Genomic DNA, 14,005 nt, shown 5'->3' on the forward strand with positions numbered 1-14,005 from the left:
ATCTGCTTCCACCCAGCCACTACATCCTCCATCTGCTACCATCCACTACATCCTCCATCTGCTTCCGTCCACTACATCCTCCATCTGCTTCCATCCACTACATCCTCCATCTGCTTCCATCCACTACATCCTCCATCTGCTACCATCCACTACATCCTCCATCTGCTTCCATCCACTACATCCTCCATCTGCTTCCATCCACTACATCCTCCATCTGCTACCATCCACTACATCCTCCATCTGCTTCCACCCACTACATCCTCCATCTGCTTCCATCCACTACATCCTCCATCTGCTACCATCCACTGCATCCTCCATCTGCTACCATCCACTACATCCTCCGCCTGCTTCCATCCACTACATCCTCCATCTGCTTCCATCCACTACATCTTCCATCTGCTACCATCCACTACATCCTCCGCCTGCTTCCATCCACTACATCCTCCGCCTGCTTCCATCCACTACATCCTCCGCCTGCTTCCATCCACTGCATCCTCCATCTGCTACCATCCACTACATCCTCCGCCTGCTTCCACCCACTACATCCTCCGCCTGCTTCCATCCACTACATCCTCCATCTGCTACCATCCACTGCATCCTCCATCTGCTTCCACCCACTACATCCTCCGCCTGCTTCCATCCACTACATCCTCCGCCTGCTTCCATCCACTACATCCTCCATCTGCTTCCATCCACTACATCCTCCATCTGCTACCATCCACTACATCCTCCATCTGCTTCCATCCACTACATCCTCCATCTGCTTCCATCCACTACATCCTCCATCTGCTACCATCCACTACATCCTCCATCTGCTTCCATCCACTGCATCCTCCATCTGCTACCATCCACTACATCCTCCGCCTGCTTCCATCCACTACATCCTCCGCCTGCTTCCATCCACTACATCCTCCGCCTGCTTCCATCCACTACATCCTCCATCTGCTTCCATCCACTACATCCTCCATCTGCTTCCATCCACTACATCCTCCATCTGCTACCATCCACTACATCCTCCGCCTGCTTCCATCCACTACATCCTCCGCCTGCTTCCATCCACTACATCCTCCGCCTGCTTCCATCCACTACATCCTCCATCTGCTACCATCCACTACATCCTCCGCCTGCTTCCATCCACTACATCCTCCGCCTGCTTCCATCCACTACATCCTCCGCCTGCTTCCATCCACTACATCCTCCATCTGCTACCACCCACTACATCCTCCGCCTGCTTCCATCCACTACATCCTCCATCTGCTTCCATCCACTACATCCTCCATCTGCTACCATCCACTACATCCTCCATCTGCTTCCGTCCACTACATCCTCCATCTGCTTCAAGCCACTACATCCTCCATCTGCTTCCACCGACTACATCCTCCATCTGCTTCCACCAACTACATCCTCCATCTGCTTCCACCCACTACATCCTCCGCCTGCTTCCATCCACTACATCCTCCGCCTGCTTCCATCCACTACATCCTCCATCTGCTTCCACCCACTACATCCTCCATCTGCTACCACCCACTACATCCTCCGCCTGCTTCCATCCACTACATCCTCCATCTGCTTCCATCCACTACATCCTCCATCTGCTACCATCCACTGCATCCTCCATCTGCTTCCATCCACTACATCCTCCATCTGCTACCATCCACTACATCCTCCATCTGCTACCATCCACTACATCCTCCATCTGCTACCATCCACTGCATCCTCCATCTGCTTCCATCCACTACATCCTCCATCTGCTTCCATCCACCCACTACATCCTCCATCTGCTTTCATCCACTACATCCTCCATCTGCTTCCACCCACTACATCCTCCGCCTGCTTCCATCCACTACATCCTCCGCCTGCTTCCATCCACTACATCCTCCATCTGCTTCCACCCACTACATCCTCCATCTGCTACCACCCACTACATCCTCCGCCTGCTTCCATCCACTACATCCTCCATCTGCTTCCATCCACTACATCCTCCATCTGCTACCATCCACTGCATCCTCCATCTGCTTCCATCCACTACATCCTCCATCTGCTACCATCCACTACATCCTCCATCTGCTACCATCCACTACATCCTCCATCTGCTACCATCCACTGCATCCTCCATCTGCTTCCATCCACTACATCCTCCATCTGCTTCCATCCACCCACTACATCCTCCATCTGCTTTCATCCACTACATCCTCCATCTGCTTCCATCCACTGCATCCTCCATCTGCTTCCGTCCACTACATCCTCCATCTGCTTCCATCCACCCACTACATCCTCCATCTGCTACCATCCACTACATCCTCCATCTGCTACCATCCACTACATCCTCCATCTGCTTCCATCCACTGCATCCTCCATCTGCTACCATCCACTGCATCCTCCATCTGCTTCCATCCATCCACTACATCCTCCATCTGCTACCATCCACTACATCCTCCATCTGCTTCCGTCTACTAGATCCTCCATCTGCTTCCATCCACTACATCCTCCATCTGCTTCCATCCACTACATCCTCCATCTGCTTCCGTCCACTACATCCTCCATCTGCTTCCATCCACTACATCCTCCATCTGCTACCACCCACTGCATCCTCCATCTGCTACCATCCACTACATCCTCCATCTGCTACCATCCACTACATCCTCCATCTGCTTCCGTCCACTACATCCTCCATCTGCTTCCATCCACTACATCCTCCATCTGCTTCCATCCACTACATCCTCCATCTGCTACCATCCACTACATCCTCCATCTGCTACCATCCACTACATCCTCCATCTGCTTCCGTCCACTACATCCTCCATCTGCTTCCATCCACTGCATCCTCCATCTGCTTCCATCCACTACATCCTCAATCTGCTACCATCCACTTCATCCTCCATCTGCTACCAACAACTACATCCTCCATCTGCTTCCATCCACTACATCCTCCATCTGCTTCCATCCACTACATCCTCCATCTGCTTCCGTCTACTAGATCCTCCATCTGCTTCCGTCCACTACAGCCTCAATCTCCTTCCACCCACTTCATCCTCCATCTGCTTCCATCCACTACATCCTCCATCTGCTACCATCCACTACATCCTCCATCTGCTTCCATCCACTACATCCTCCATCTGCTTCCATCCACTACATCCTCCATCTGCTACCATCCACTACATCCTCCATCTGCTACCATCCACTGCATCCTCCATCTGCTTCCATCCACTACATCCTCCATCTGCTTCCATCCACTACATCCTCCATCTGCTTCCATCCACTGCATCCTCCATCTGCTTCCATCCACTACAGCCTCCATCTGCTTCCACCCACTACATCCTCCATCTGCTTCCATCCACTACATCCTCCATCTGCTACCATCCACTGCATCCTCCATCTGCTTCCATCCACTACATCCTCCATCTGCTTCCATCCACCCACTACATCCTCCATCTGCTTTCATCCACTACATCCTCCATCTGCTTCCATCCACTGCATCCTCCATCTGCTTCCGTCCACTACATCCTCCATCTGCTTCCATCCACCCACTACATCCTCCATCTGCTACCATCCACTACATCCTCCATCTGCTACCATCCACTACATCCTCCATCTGCTTCCATCCACTGCATCCTCCATCTGCTACCACCCACTACATCCTCCATCTGCTTCCATCCACTGCATCCTCCATCTGCTACCACCCACTGCATCCTCCATCTGCTACCATCCACTACATCCTCCATCTGCTTCCATCCACTACATCCTCCATCTGCTTCCATCCACTACATCCTCCATCTGCTTCCACCCACTACATCCTCCATCTGCTTCCACCCACTACATCCTCCATCTGCTTCCACCCACTACATCCTCCATCTGCTTCCACCCACTACATCCTCCATCTGCTACCATCCACTGCATCCTCCATCTGCTACCACCCGCTGCATCCTCCATCTGCTACCATCCACTACATCCTCCATCTGCTTCCATCCACTTCATCCTCCATCTGCTACCAACAACTACATCCTCCATCTGCTTCCATCCACTACATCCTCCATCTGCTACCATCCACTACATCCTCCATCTGCTACCATCCACTGCATCCTCCATCTGCTTCCATCCACTACATCCTCCATCTGCTACCATCCACTACATCCTCCATCTGCTACCATCCACTACATCCTCCATCTGCTTCCATCCACTACATCCTCCATCTGCTTCCATCCACTACATCCTCCATCTGCTTCCGTCTACTAGATCCTCCATCTGCTTCCGTCCACTACAGCCTCAATCTCCTTCCACCCACTACATCCTCCATCTGCTTCCATCCACTACATCCTCCATCTGCTACCATCCACTACATCCTCCATCTGCTTCCATCCACTACATCCTCCATCTGCTTCCGTCCACTACAGCCTCCATCTGCTTCCACCCACTACATCCTCCATCTGCTTCCATCCACTACATCCTCCATCTGCTTCCGTCCACTACAGCCTCCATCTGCTTCCATCCACTACAGCCTCCATCTGCTTCCACCCACTACATCCTCCATCTACTTCCATCCACTACATCCTCAATCTGCTACCACCCTCTGTCTCCTTCATCCACAACATCCTAAATTTGTTTCATTCCACTGCATGCTAGTCTGCAAGTCTGCTCTAAGATGTGTTATTCACTCACGACAATCTGTATTTGTGTTGTATACAGGTAATCGGGAGTTCAGGCACACCTTACGCTTGCTTTACATCCAGCATATACTGCTCCTGTCCATCATACAGGTTCTCAGGTGAGTGAAGGGACGTCGACTGCTTGTATAAGGGAGGCAGACCATGGTGGACTTCGTACAGGTTCTCAGGTGAGTGAAGGGACGTCGTCAACTGTTTGTATAAGGGAGGCAGACCCAGGTGGACTTTGTACAGGTTCTCAGGTGAGTGAAGGGACGTCGACTGCTTGTATAAGGGAGGCAGACCATGGTGGACTTCGTACAGGTTCTCAGGTGAGTGAAGGGACGTCGTCAACTGTTTGTATAAGGGAGGCAGACCCAGGTGGACTTCGTACAGGTTCTCAGGTGAGTGAAGGGACGTCGACTGCTTGTATAAGGGAGGCAGACCATGGTGGACTTCGTACAGGTTCTCAGGTGAGTGAAGGGACGTCGTCAACTGTTTGTATAAGGGAGGCAGACCATGGTGGACTTCGTACAGGTTCTCAGGTGAGTGAAGGGACGTCGACTGCTTGTATAAGGGAGGCTGACCCAGGTGGACTTCGTACAGGTTCTCAGGTGAGTGATGGGACGTCGTCAACTGTTTGTATAAGGGAGGCAGACCCAGGTGGACTTCGTACAGTGTGCTAGAGTCAACATCTCAAAAAGAATCCTGAGAATATATATCTAGCAAACTTTTACTAGTTTGTCACACTGATAGTTTAAAATAATCTCTAGTTTTTAAATTAGCATCATAGAATCATGAGAATCTCCTATTTTGGTTGATAAAGTTTAGTGAGTGAGTGAGTAAGTTTGATTTTATGCCTCTTTTAGGAATATTCAAGCAATATCACGGCGGGGGGGGCACCAGAAATGGGCTTCACACATTGTACCCATGTCGGGAATCGAACCCGAGTTTTTGGCGTGAGGGGCGGTAGCCTAGTGGTGAAAGCGTTTGCTTGTCACGCCGAAGACCTGGGTTCGTTTCCCAACATGGGTACAATGTGTAAAGCCCATTTCTGGTGTCCGATGCAGTCATATTGCTGGAATATTGCTAAAGCGGCGTAAAACCATACTCACTCACTCACTCACTCTTCAGCATGACGAGCGAACGCTGCCGTCCATGGGTTCCCAAGAAGATTTGATTTGATTGTTCGAGAGACCATCACTAGAGAACATATAGGGCTGGTCACCATGGAACTCCACTGGATCATGGCTTACATCAATATCAGTGGTTTCCACTGAACCGTAGACAATAGCCTATGTATCTTCTGGGGGACAATGACAGATCGAATTACATGTCGGACATTGAGGTATGTTGGCATTTTGACTGTGTCATTGGACATCTTCGGAACCTAGTCTTTCCCTCTCAGAATTGAATTAGCAGTTGTATTATTTGATGCCATAACAACAACCCAAAGTTGAAGAGGAGCCTACATTCCAGGGGCTAGAATGTTGGGGATCATACAGTCCATCATCTACGACCAAATGTTATACCCCTCCGGGGCCAAACTTCACACAAAAAATCTTCATCTGGGTTATTAACACCCAAACATCGTCTGATCACAGACTTATCCAGTGCAGGAAGGGGAGCTCACATTGATGGATTAACAGTCCAAGGAAACTTTCCAGACAACAAAAAGAATCATCTCCAACTAAAATTGTCTCGAGATGAGAACAATTTTATATTACGCACTCATGTCATGGAAACATCATCATCGATCCAAGTTGCTATGGACAAACACCATATTGGTGGCATATATCCAGAAGTAAGGGGGAACAAGATCTGTGAATTTGTTTGAAAAAGATTACACTTTTCTTTGGCAGAGAAGTCTCGATCAGATACAGGATGGAGGTCTGTCATATCGCAGGAAGATACAAAATCTTAGCAGACAGTCTTTCCTGAGGGAACAAGATAGCCGGATTGGCCTCGCCATCCAGACATATTCAAGTTGATAACTTTGCAGTGTGACACCCCTCACCTGGATTTTTGCCACAACAAGCTCAGTCCTACAGATCAGCCTTAGCCTCATTACTTCATCACGATGGTTTGAACATTGGAAGCCACTATGTTCTTAACAGTCTGATGAGATCATAACATTAGAGGACGTGAAAACCCCAAATACCTTCCCCACTATAACTGAAAGTTACTGTCATGCACAACTTCCCTCTCCACTATTAGGAGCCATGACAGCCCATGAAATCAAAGCTTTGTCAACTAGCTTTGAACGCCCAGTAGTCTTGTCTACCTGAAGGATTTCTGGCAGCCTCAGCTTTAGAATGTAATTTAACCATTTGATCATATTGCCTACTGGGGGTAGGGCAGATCATCATAGGTTAGTGGCTGGAATCACATTATAAGATCTTGAGTTGATTATCAAGTTCACCAGAAGTGACATCATAACCGGAAGTGACGTCATCAGAACTGGAAGTGACATAATAAAACTTGAAAAACATCATCAGAACAGAACATAAACACCAGAAATGAAGTAATTATGATGGAAGTGATGTGGTCAGTACTGGAAGTGATGTCATCAGGACTGGATGTATTGTCATTTATACCAGAAGTGATGTCACTTGGAGGCAATGGAATTATCAAGTATTTTGTCCTTCATGGTGATCCAGGTTTTATGGTCTGGATCTATTATGGATAGACAAATACTGTCAGCTACTCCAGGAATACTAGATGTCAGAACCCACCAGTCCCTCGGGCTATGATGTAACAGAGGTATAGTATTTGCAGGAATTATCAAACAATACTCATCATTATTAATAATTCTAAGAATAGAGCCTTTATTACAATAGATCCACACAACTAATGAGGGACTGAAAATCACAGGATGAGACACATTGAACATACAGGCTACCTCTCACTGAGGTCTACCAGTTTGAAGCATGCCAATAGCCTTCAGCCTTTCATCCCATGTAATCTGAACTAGAGAGCTTAGGTGTTACTGTGGACAATGAAAATCAACAATAATAATGGCACAGAGCGAATGGACGACCTCTTGCTGAAGTGTCAAAGTCAAGAATGACCCCCTTACCCATGTGCTTGGAGGAATTGCGTGGTCCACATGCAATGTTTCAGGTTTGCAGGGGCAGTCATTTTTCAAACCTGATTTTTTTTCTGACAACTGTTCATAGGATGCTTTTCATGATCCCGTACCTTTTTTTTTTGGAGAGTATAGTTTCATTCAGGAAATATTGTTAGCATTAGTTGTATGGAGATTTTGTATTTGTAACACATCAAAGTTTTCAATAAGTCATTTGGTCGCATGTAATTGGATGACTTTGCAGGTCAAGGACATATGATGTGAAGTAAACCTCCTAATCTTTAAGGATTAATAATTGGAATTTGATTGAGCTTTATGTACATGATCTCAAGGCAGGTCATTGCTAAGATTGAAGGTCAAGGTCAATAAACCAAAAGTGCTTATAATATTATTCAGTTTCCTTAAAAACAATTTGGACAGGTTGGGTTTGTTTCTGGGGATAACTTAATGTCGGTTCAATATTTCTGGATCATAGTTTCTCCACAAATATCAGTCTGGGTATGAACCTGTGCCTTTTTGTTTCGAAGAAGTTTGGAAATTTGTATTTTTCCAGTACTGGTTTGATTTCGAAGACAACAAACTTTGTTTTAAGTTAAGTTACAGGATTTTTATATGATTTAGGTGAAATGTAGGAAACCCGATTTTGAAAGCAGAAATAAGGTAATCCAAACCACATCTATACTGTGAAAAATAGAAGCATAAAAGTGATTTGAATTGTATATTTTATATATATCATATTAATAATCAACAGATGAAGATCGTTTGTTCAAAATTGGTACACATCATTGTCATTTAGCCAGGTTCCATATGGCACACATGGAACAGTAGATTCAAGGTGAAGGTCATTTGTTCTCAATATCTTGTATGGCCACCATTAGAGTCCAAGAATGACTGGCATCATCGTCCCATGGAAGCAGTCAGATCCCGAATTGTGGCTTGGGAATGTTCACCCACTCGCCTGCAGTGCTTGTGCCAACTGTCGGAGTTTCTGTTGTTAATCCAGTGCATCCCATAAATGTTTGATTGGGTTTAAATCTGGAGATCTAGTGGGCCATGGCAGGACCTGGATGTTGTGATTCCTCAAATAGGCTGTTGTCAGTCTTGCCGTGTGAGGTAGGGCGTTGTCTTGTTGGAAAATGACGTATAATGGGAAGGACATGTGGCCAAAGAATCTGATCCGTGTTGACTGTTGTGCCGTTAAATTCCCCTGAACTTGCACCAAGTCTGTTCTACCAATGTCAGAGATGGCAGCCCACATCATCAAACTTCCATCACCAAATCTGTCCACTTCCTGTTTGCAGTTTTGTGAATAACGTTACCCATGTGAACATGACGTCTATCATCCGTACGGAGAAGCATGAAACATGACTCGTCGCTAAACAAAACTTGTTGCAGTTGTGGCTATATTCTGACACCTCAAACTGGTTGTCTAGCTCGAATACCTTCAGCATGTAAACAGTTCCTCACTGTCTGGGCGGATATCCTAGACAATCCTGGTATTTCCACTGTTGTAGAGGTGGCTGTGGTGGTTCTTTCACGTAAGTGATGGAGCCGTATAAATCTGTCCTGTGCACTAGTAGTGATACGTGGTCGACCGGATCTGGGAAGGTCACGTGTTGTCCCATATGTCTGATAATGGTTCCAGAGTCTTGTATCGGTGCATGGTGCTACTTGGAAAAACCTGGCTACAGCTGAAGATGGTTCTCCAGTTTGCAGTCGGCTGATGGCATGTTTTCACTGTTCACTTGCTGTAAGATTGTGATGCAAATGAAAATGTTTTTATAGCCCAACAAGTGATGTTGCAAAGGCATGGCATGTTGGTGTATTTCGGCACCAGGCTCTCACATGGTTTATGCGAATTTTTTCATCTTTTCACCAAATTCCTGCAGTACCTTAGTCTTTCCACACAAATAAATCTCAGTCTATGCAGAAATGACCAATACATTTTTGGTTTTAATTTTGTCTGCAAGACTCTGTCAGTTATTTATGATTTTTCTACGTTTGCGTTTCTTTTTTTGCAGAGTACACTAATAACTTTGTACAAATGGAGCTAGAACCATGGGACTTTCTGGTATGAAGTTCAAATGCAGTCAGAATTGTTTTCCAACCGGAAGTGACATGTTACAAACTGGAAGTACTAATAACTTTGTTATAAACCAAGTTAGAGTCATAGGTGCCTCTTTTAGAATTCTAATGAAGTAAGGAATGTAGAGAAAGTTCTGTCTACAATAATTACAACATAGAAATTTCAAAAATGTATAAATAGCACAGGCACTCTTTCATGGCTAGGCTGATATCTGTGTCAAGAAATATTGAACGGTCTTTGGGTTAAGCTCTCTAAACAAACCTTACCCTCATTTGAATACAGTACAGATTTGAATTCCTGAATAGAAAAAGGCACCAGTTCATTACTAGACTGATATCTGTGCAACATTTTGTTCAGAAATATTGAACGGTGTTTGAGTTTAGCTCCGGATTCACAAACATGACAGAAGGACAGCACCAATACCTATATCCGTGAAGACTTTCCAGACAAGATTGCACATGGTACTAGTGTTGATGTAAATGCTGTTAATGGAGGTTATTCTCATATTATACTAACTCTTCTTACAATATCTTTACACAGCATCTTGCATGCTGGTGTTACATAAAAAAACCTAACAAGAGTCATCATTAGATGACATATTCCCCAAATCTGGTGCAATTCAGAAATGGAGTTCATTGCCATAGGATACATTTAGTTCAGTGAAAAAAAAATAATGCTGTTCAGAATTTTCATCGAAAGGCACCAGTTCACTACCAGATTGATCTGTATAGCAAGTTTCATCAAGAGATATTCAACTCAAGAAATGAGCACTAGCATCATTTTCTGTATAGTCCAACTTGTCATCATGAAAACAAAAACAAAAACAAAAAAATATATAAAAATCCCAAATCATCAAAAGGCCATCTTCCCGAGGGCAAGGAAGTAAACTGACTAAAAAAGTTCAGTTTCCACCCTTGCCGAACTAGGCAGGTATTGTGGAGCTACATTTCGGCTGGACTAACCAGTCTATGCATAGTCCAATCAAAATCTTGCAACGAAATCGAAATCCGGTTCGTAAACTGTCGTGCATATTTCGGTCAATTGCAGGATTTGCAAAGCATGTGCACTGCCAACTCGTTGTCAATAGATATTTTCCTAATCTTTTCATGTTTTTATTCAAGGTGCTCACGCATTGCACGATGTAAGACCTGTTTTATCACAACAAAGACCTTGATTATCGATCAGATCGTATGGGCGCCACTGTTTTGTTTGAAGCAAGTGCAAGTGATACGAGAGGTGGAATCTGATTGGTCTAAAGGAGAGGCTTAGAAGGAACATAACTCGTAATAGCCACTGGTGGCACTACGATAGACCCCAGGAATTCCAGCCTAGTTCGGCAAGGGTGGAAACTGGACTTTTAAAGTCAGTTAACTCTCTTGCCTCGGGAAGATGTCAAAAGGCACAAGTTCACTACTTGACTAATCTGTAATCTGCAAAATGTGTTTTTTAAAAATGAATTATTTTTTAGATATTAGTCCTTGGTCATTGGGCCTATGGCCTTGGGAGTTTTGTTGTACTCAACAGTCTACATACACAACAGAATCGGGGAATTGGTTATCTCTGAGTTATCTCTGGTAAAAAAAATAAAAAATAATAATAATATAATATCGGTATGTCCTCTGAACTTGACAAATGCAGCATTTTTTATCTGAAACATGGCAAAGTAGAAGAGGGAGAAACAGTTTACTTGGGGGAGAAGTTATTCACCATATTGTGGAAGGTCAGGCCTATAAGTACTTGTGGATGCAGGTTAGGGACAAACTCGAGAGTCTTCGGGCAGAGTATAAATATAGACTTAAGAAAATCTGGAGTTCAGACCTAACGCTCGCAATAAAGTTAAGGCCACATATACTTACGCTGTACCTGTTCTTTTGTATTCTTTTGGTGTTGATTGGACGAAACAAGAAATTCAGGGTATTGACACCCTGACACGAAGAATCATGTCAGACAATAGATCCCACCACCCTCGTTCTTCCCTCAATCACTTATGTTTACCTATTAATATGCGAGGGCGTGGTTTGATTAACGTGGAGGTTCTTACATGATAGAATTGTATTGTGCACTTTTGCACACATTTATTTGTCTGATGATCCTCTTGTGAAGTTTGTCAAGACTTATGATGAAAACAAGGTATTCCACAGTTTTCTTAAACAAGCCAAGGATGTGGCACTTTGATTTTGTTGATGGTTGTGTACTGCTGGACAGTACAGACATGAGTGTCAACCAAGCAGAGTGCCATATTAAATCGGCCCAGATTCAAGGAGATCTGAACGACCACTCTATCGAGTTAATATGCAGTGTATTGAGAAAAACAAGTCGGCTGGCCTGAAAACTTTCTGTTTGCTGCTGAGGACCAGTCACTTCCCACCTGAAACCGTCAATGTGTGATTTTGCATCAAAATGTAAATATGAAATGTAGATCATGCAATGAATTTAACGAGTCTGTCCAACAAATTGTCAGTGGATGCCCAGCTTTGGCACACAGTTTCTGAAGCGACATGAGAGAGTGACTCGATCATTTAATTACCATCTTTGCTATGCTTGTTGTTGAGGTCCATCCATGGTAGGACCCAGAATATGTAGAGGGCGTTATGGAAAATGATAAATTCAAAATTCTTTGGAATAGGCCCGTATACAGCCTCAGACCTGACCTTGTCCTTTTTCAGAAATCCAATAAAATAATTTATATTATTGAATTATCTGTCCCTTTTGACACTAAAGTGATTGACAAGATTCAGGAAAAACATGGCAAATATGCAGACCTCGCTTTCGAAATGTCACGCTTGCATCCCAAGTACCAAGTTGTCCAACTACCCATGTTCTCGGTGCCTTAGGTTTGGTACCTCCCAATCTGTTGACTGACATTAGGAGAGTACCCGGGTTTGCTGCCAGGAATACAGCCCTTCTGACAATCTGAGTAATGCAGAAGGTTGCAGTGCTGGGGAGTCTTCACATTCTCCAAAAAGTTCAGGGTTGGTTTGACTAGGCAGTGCTTCCTGGGAGAAGTCCCATTCGCTGTCTGGGCTGCGTGTAGAGGGGGCAAGGGCCTTGAGCTGATGATGAGCCTAACCACCCTGACTGTGCCAAGATCACCCAAACCCTCTTTGCTGCATTTTTTATTTTAATAAATAAAATTATTAAAAATAATAATAATAAATCTGACCATTACCTTTTGGCTTGGAGCCCTCATTATATGCCTTAGTCCACATTTGTATTAAGTTTCAAGTTACGAATATGCTGGGTTTTTGTTTGTTTCAGTCCTTCTGAAAGAAGACCATATGATGGTAAGACTTTATGTCATTCTGGAACTAGCTAATACACATGAAAAGGTGGTAATACCACAACCAGTTAATAACCCACTATCCTCAGGATCATGACTGTTTGACAAGGAGATTCAAATATGTTGACATGAGGATCAGCTTAAATATAATATGTCTATGATAACACTAAGGTCATGGATTTGTACCATATGTATTTGGTCTTAATTTACTGTTACAGTGTAAACACCTGTTGGCCATTCTTTTGAGTAAAAGAATGGACTTAATTCAGACAGCAAGTGTAACTGATCAAGAGCTGTCATCAATGATAACACACATGGCCTTGAGTTGATACAGCAGCACTGCACAGGGTGAAATTGATGCCCTGGAGGTGACACAGAGCAGGTGGCAGTGTCACAAAAGATGGCCTGGAGGTGACACAGAGCAGGTGGCAGTGTCACAAAAGATGGCCTGGAGGTGACACAGAACAGGTGGCAGTGTCACAAAAGATGGACTGGAGGTGACACAGAGCAGGTGGCAGTGTCACAAAACATGTCCTGGAGGTGATACAGAACAGGTGGCAGTGTCACAAAAGATGGACTGGAGTAGACACAGAGCAGGTGGCAGTGTCACAAAAGATGGCCTGGAGGTGACACAGAACGGGTGGCAGTGTCACAAAAGATGGACTGGAGTAGACACAGAGCAGGTGGCAGTGTCACAAAAGATGGACTGGAGTTGACACAGAGCAGGTGGCAGTGTCACAAAAGATGGACTGGAGTTGACACAGAGCAGGTGGCAGTGTTGAACTGACGGACTCAAATGGATGCTGAACTGACAAGCTGATACAGCAGCACTGGGTTTTTTCTGTTTTCTTTGGCACATAATTTTTTTTATGGGCCAGTCTTATTAGTAAAGAATAAATGCAAATTCTGTT

General features: G+C 44.9%; 1 protein-coding gene across 1 annotated transcript in view; it reads left to right on the forward strand.

Moving 5' to 3' along the window:
- Nucleotides 1–14,005, forward strand: part of LOC124147722 (zinc finger SWIM domain-containing protein 7-like) — a 41,226-nt gene extending 27,221 nt beyond the window's left edge. The window contains exons 5-7 of the mRNA XM_046518462.1: nt 4,684–4,762; nt 13,073–13,098; nt 13,313–14,005. Of these exons, the coding sequence (XP_046374418.1) occupies nt 4,684–4,762; nt 13,073–13,098; nt 13,313–13,423 (216 nt within the window). The 3' untranslated portion in view covers nt 13,424–14,005. The remainder of the gene's footprint in view (nt 1–4,683; nt 4,763–13,072; nt 13,099–13,312) is intronic.

The sequence above is a fragment of the Haliotis rufescens genome, unplaced genomic scaffold (assembly GCF_023055435.1).
Source record: "Haliotis rufescens isolate VD_foot unplaced genomic scaffold, xgHalRufe1.0.p SCAF_36, whole genome shotgun sequence".
NCBI classification, from domain to species: Eukaryota; Metazoa; Mollusca; class Gastropoda; order Lepetellida; family Haliotidae; genus Haliotis; species Haliotis rufescens.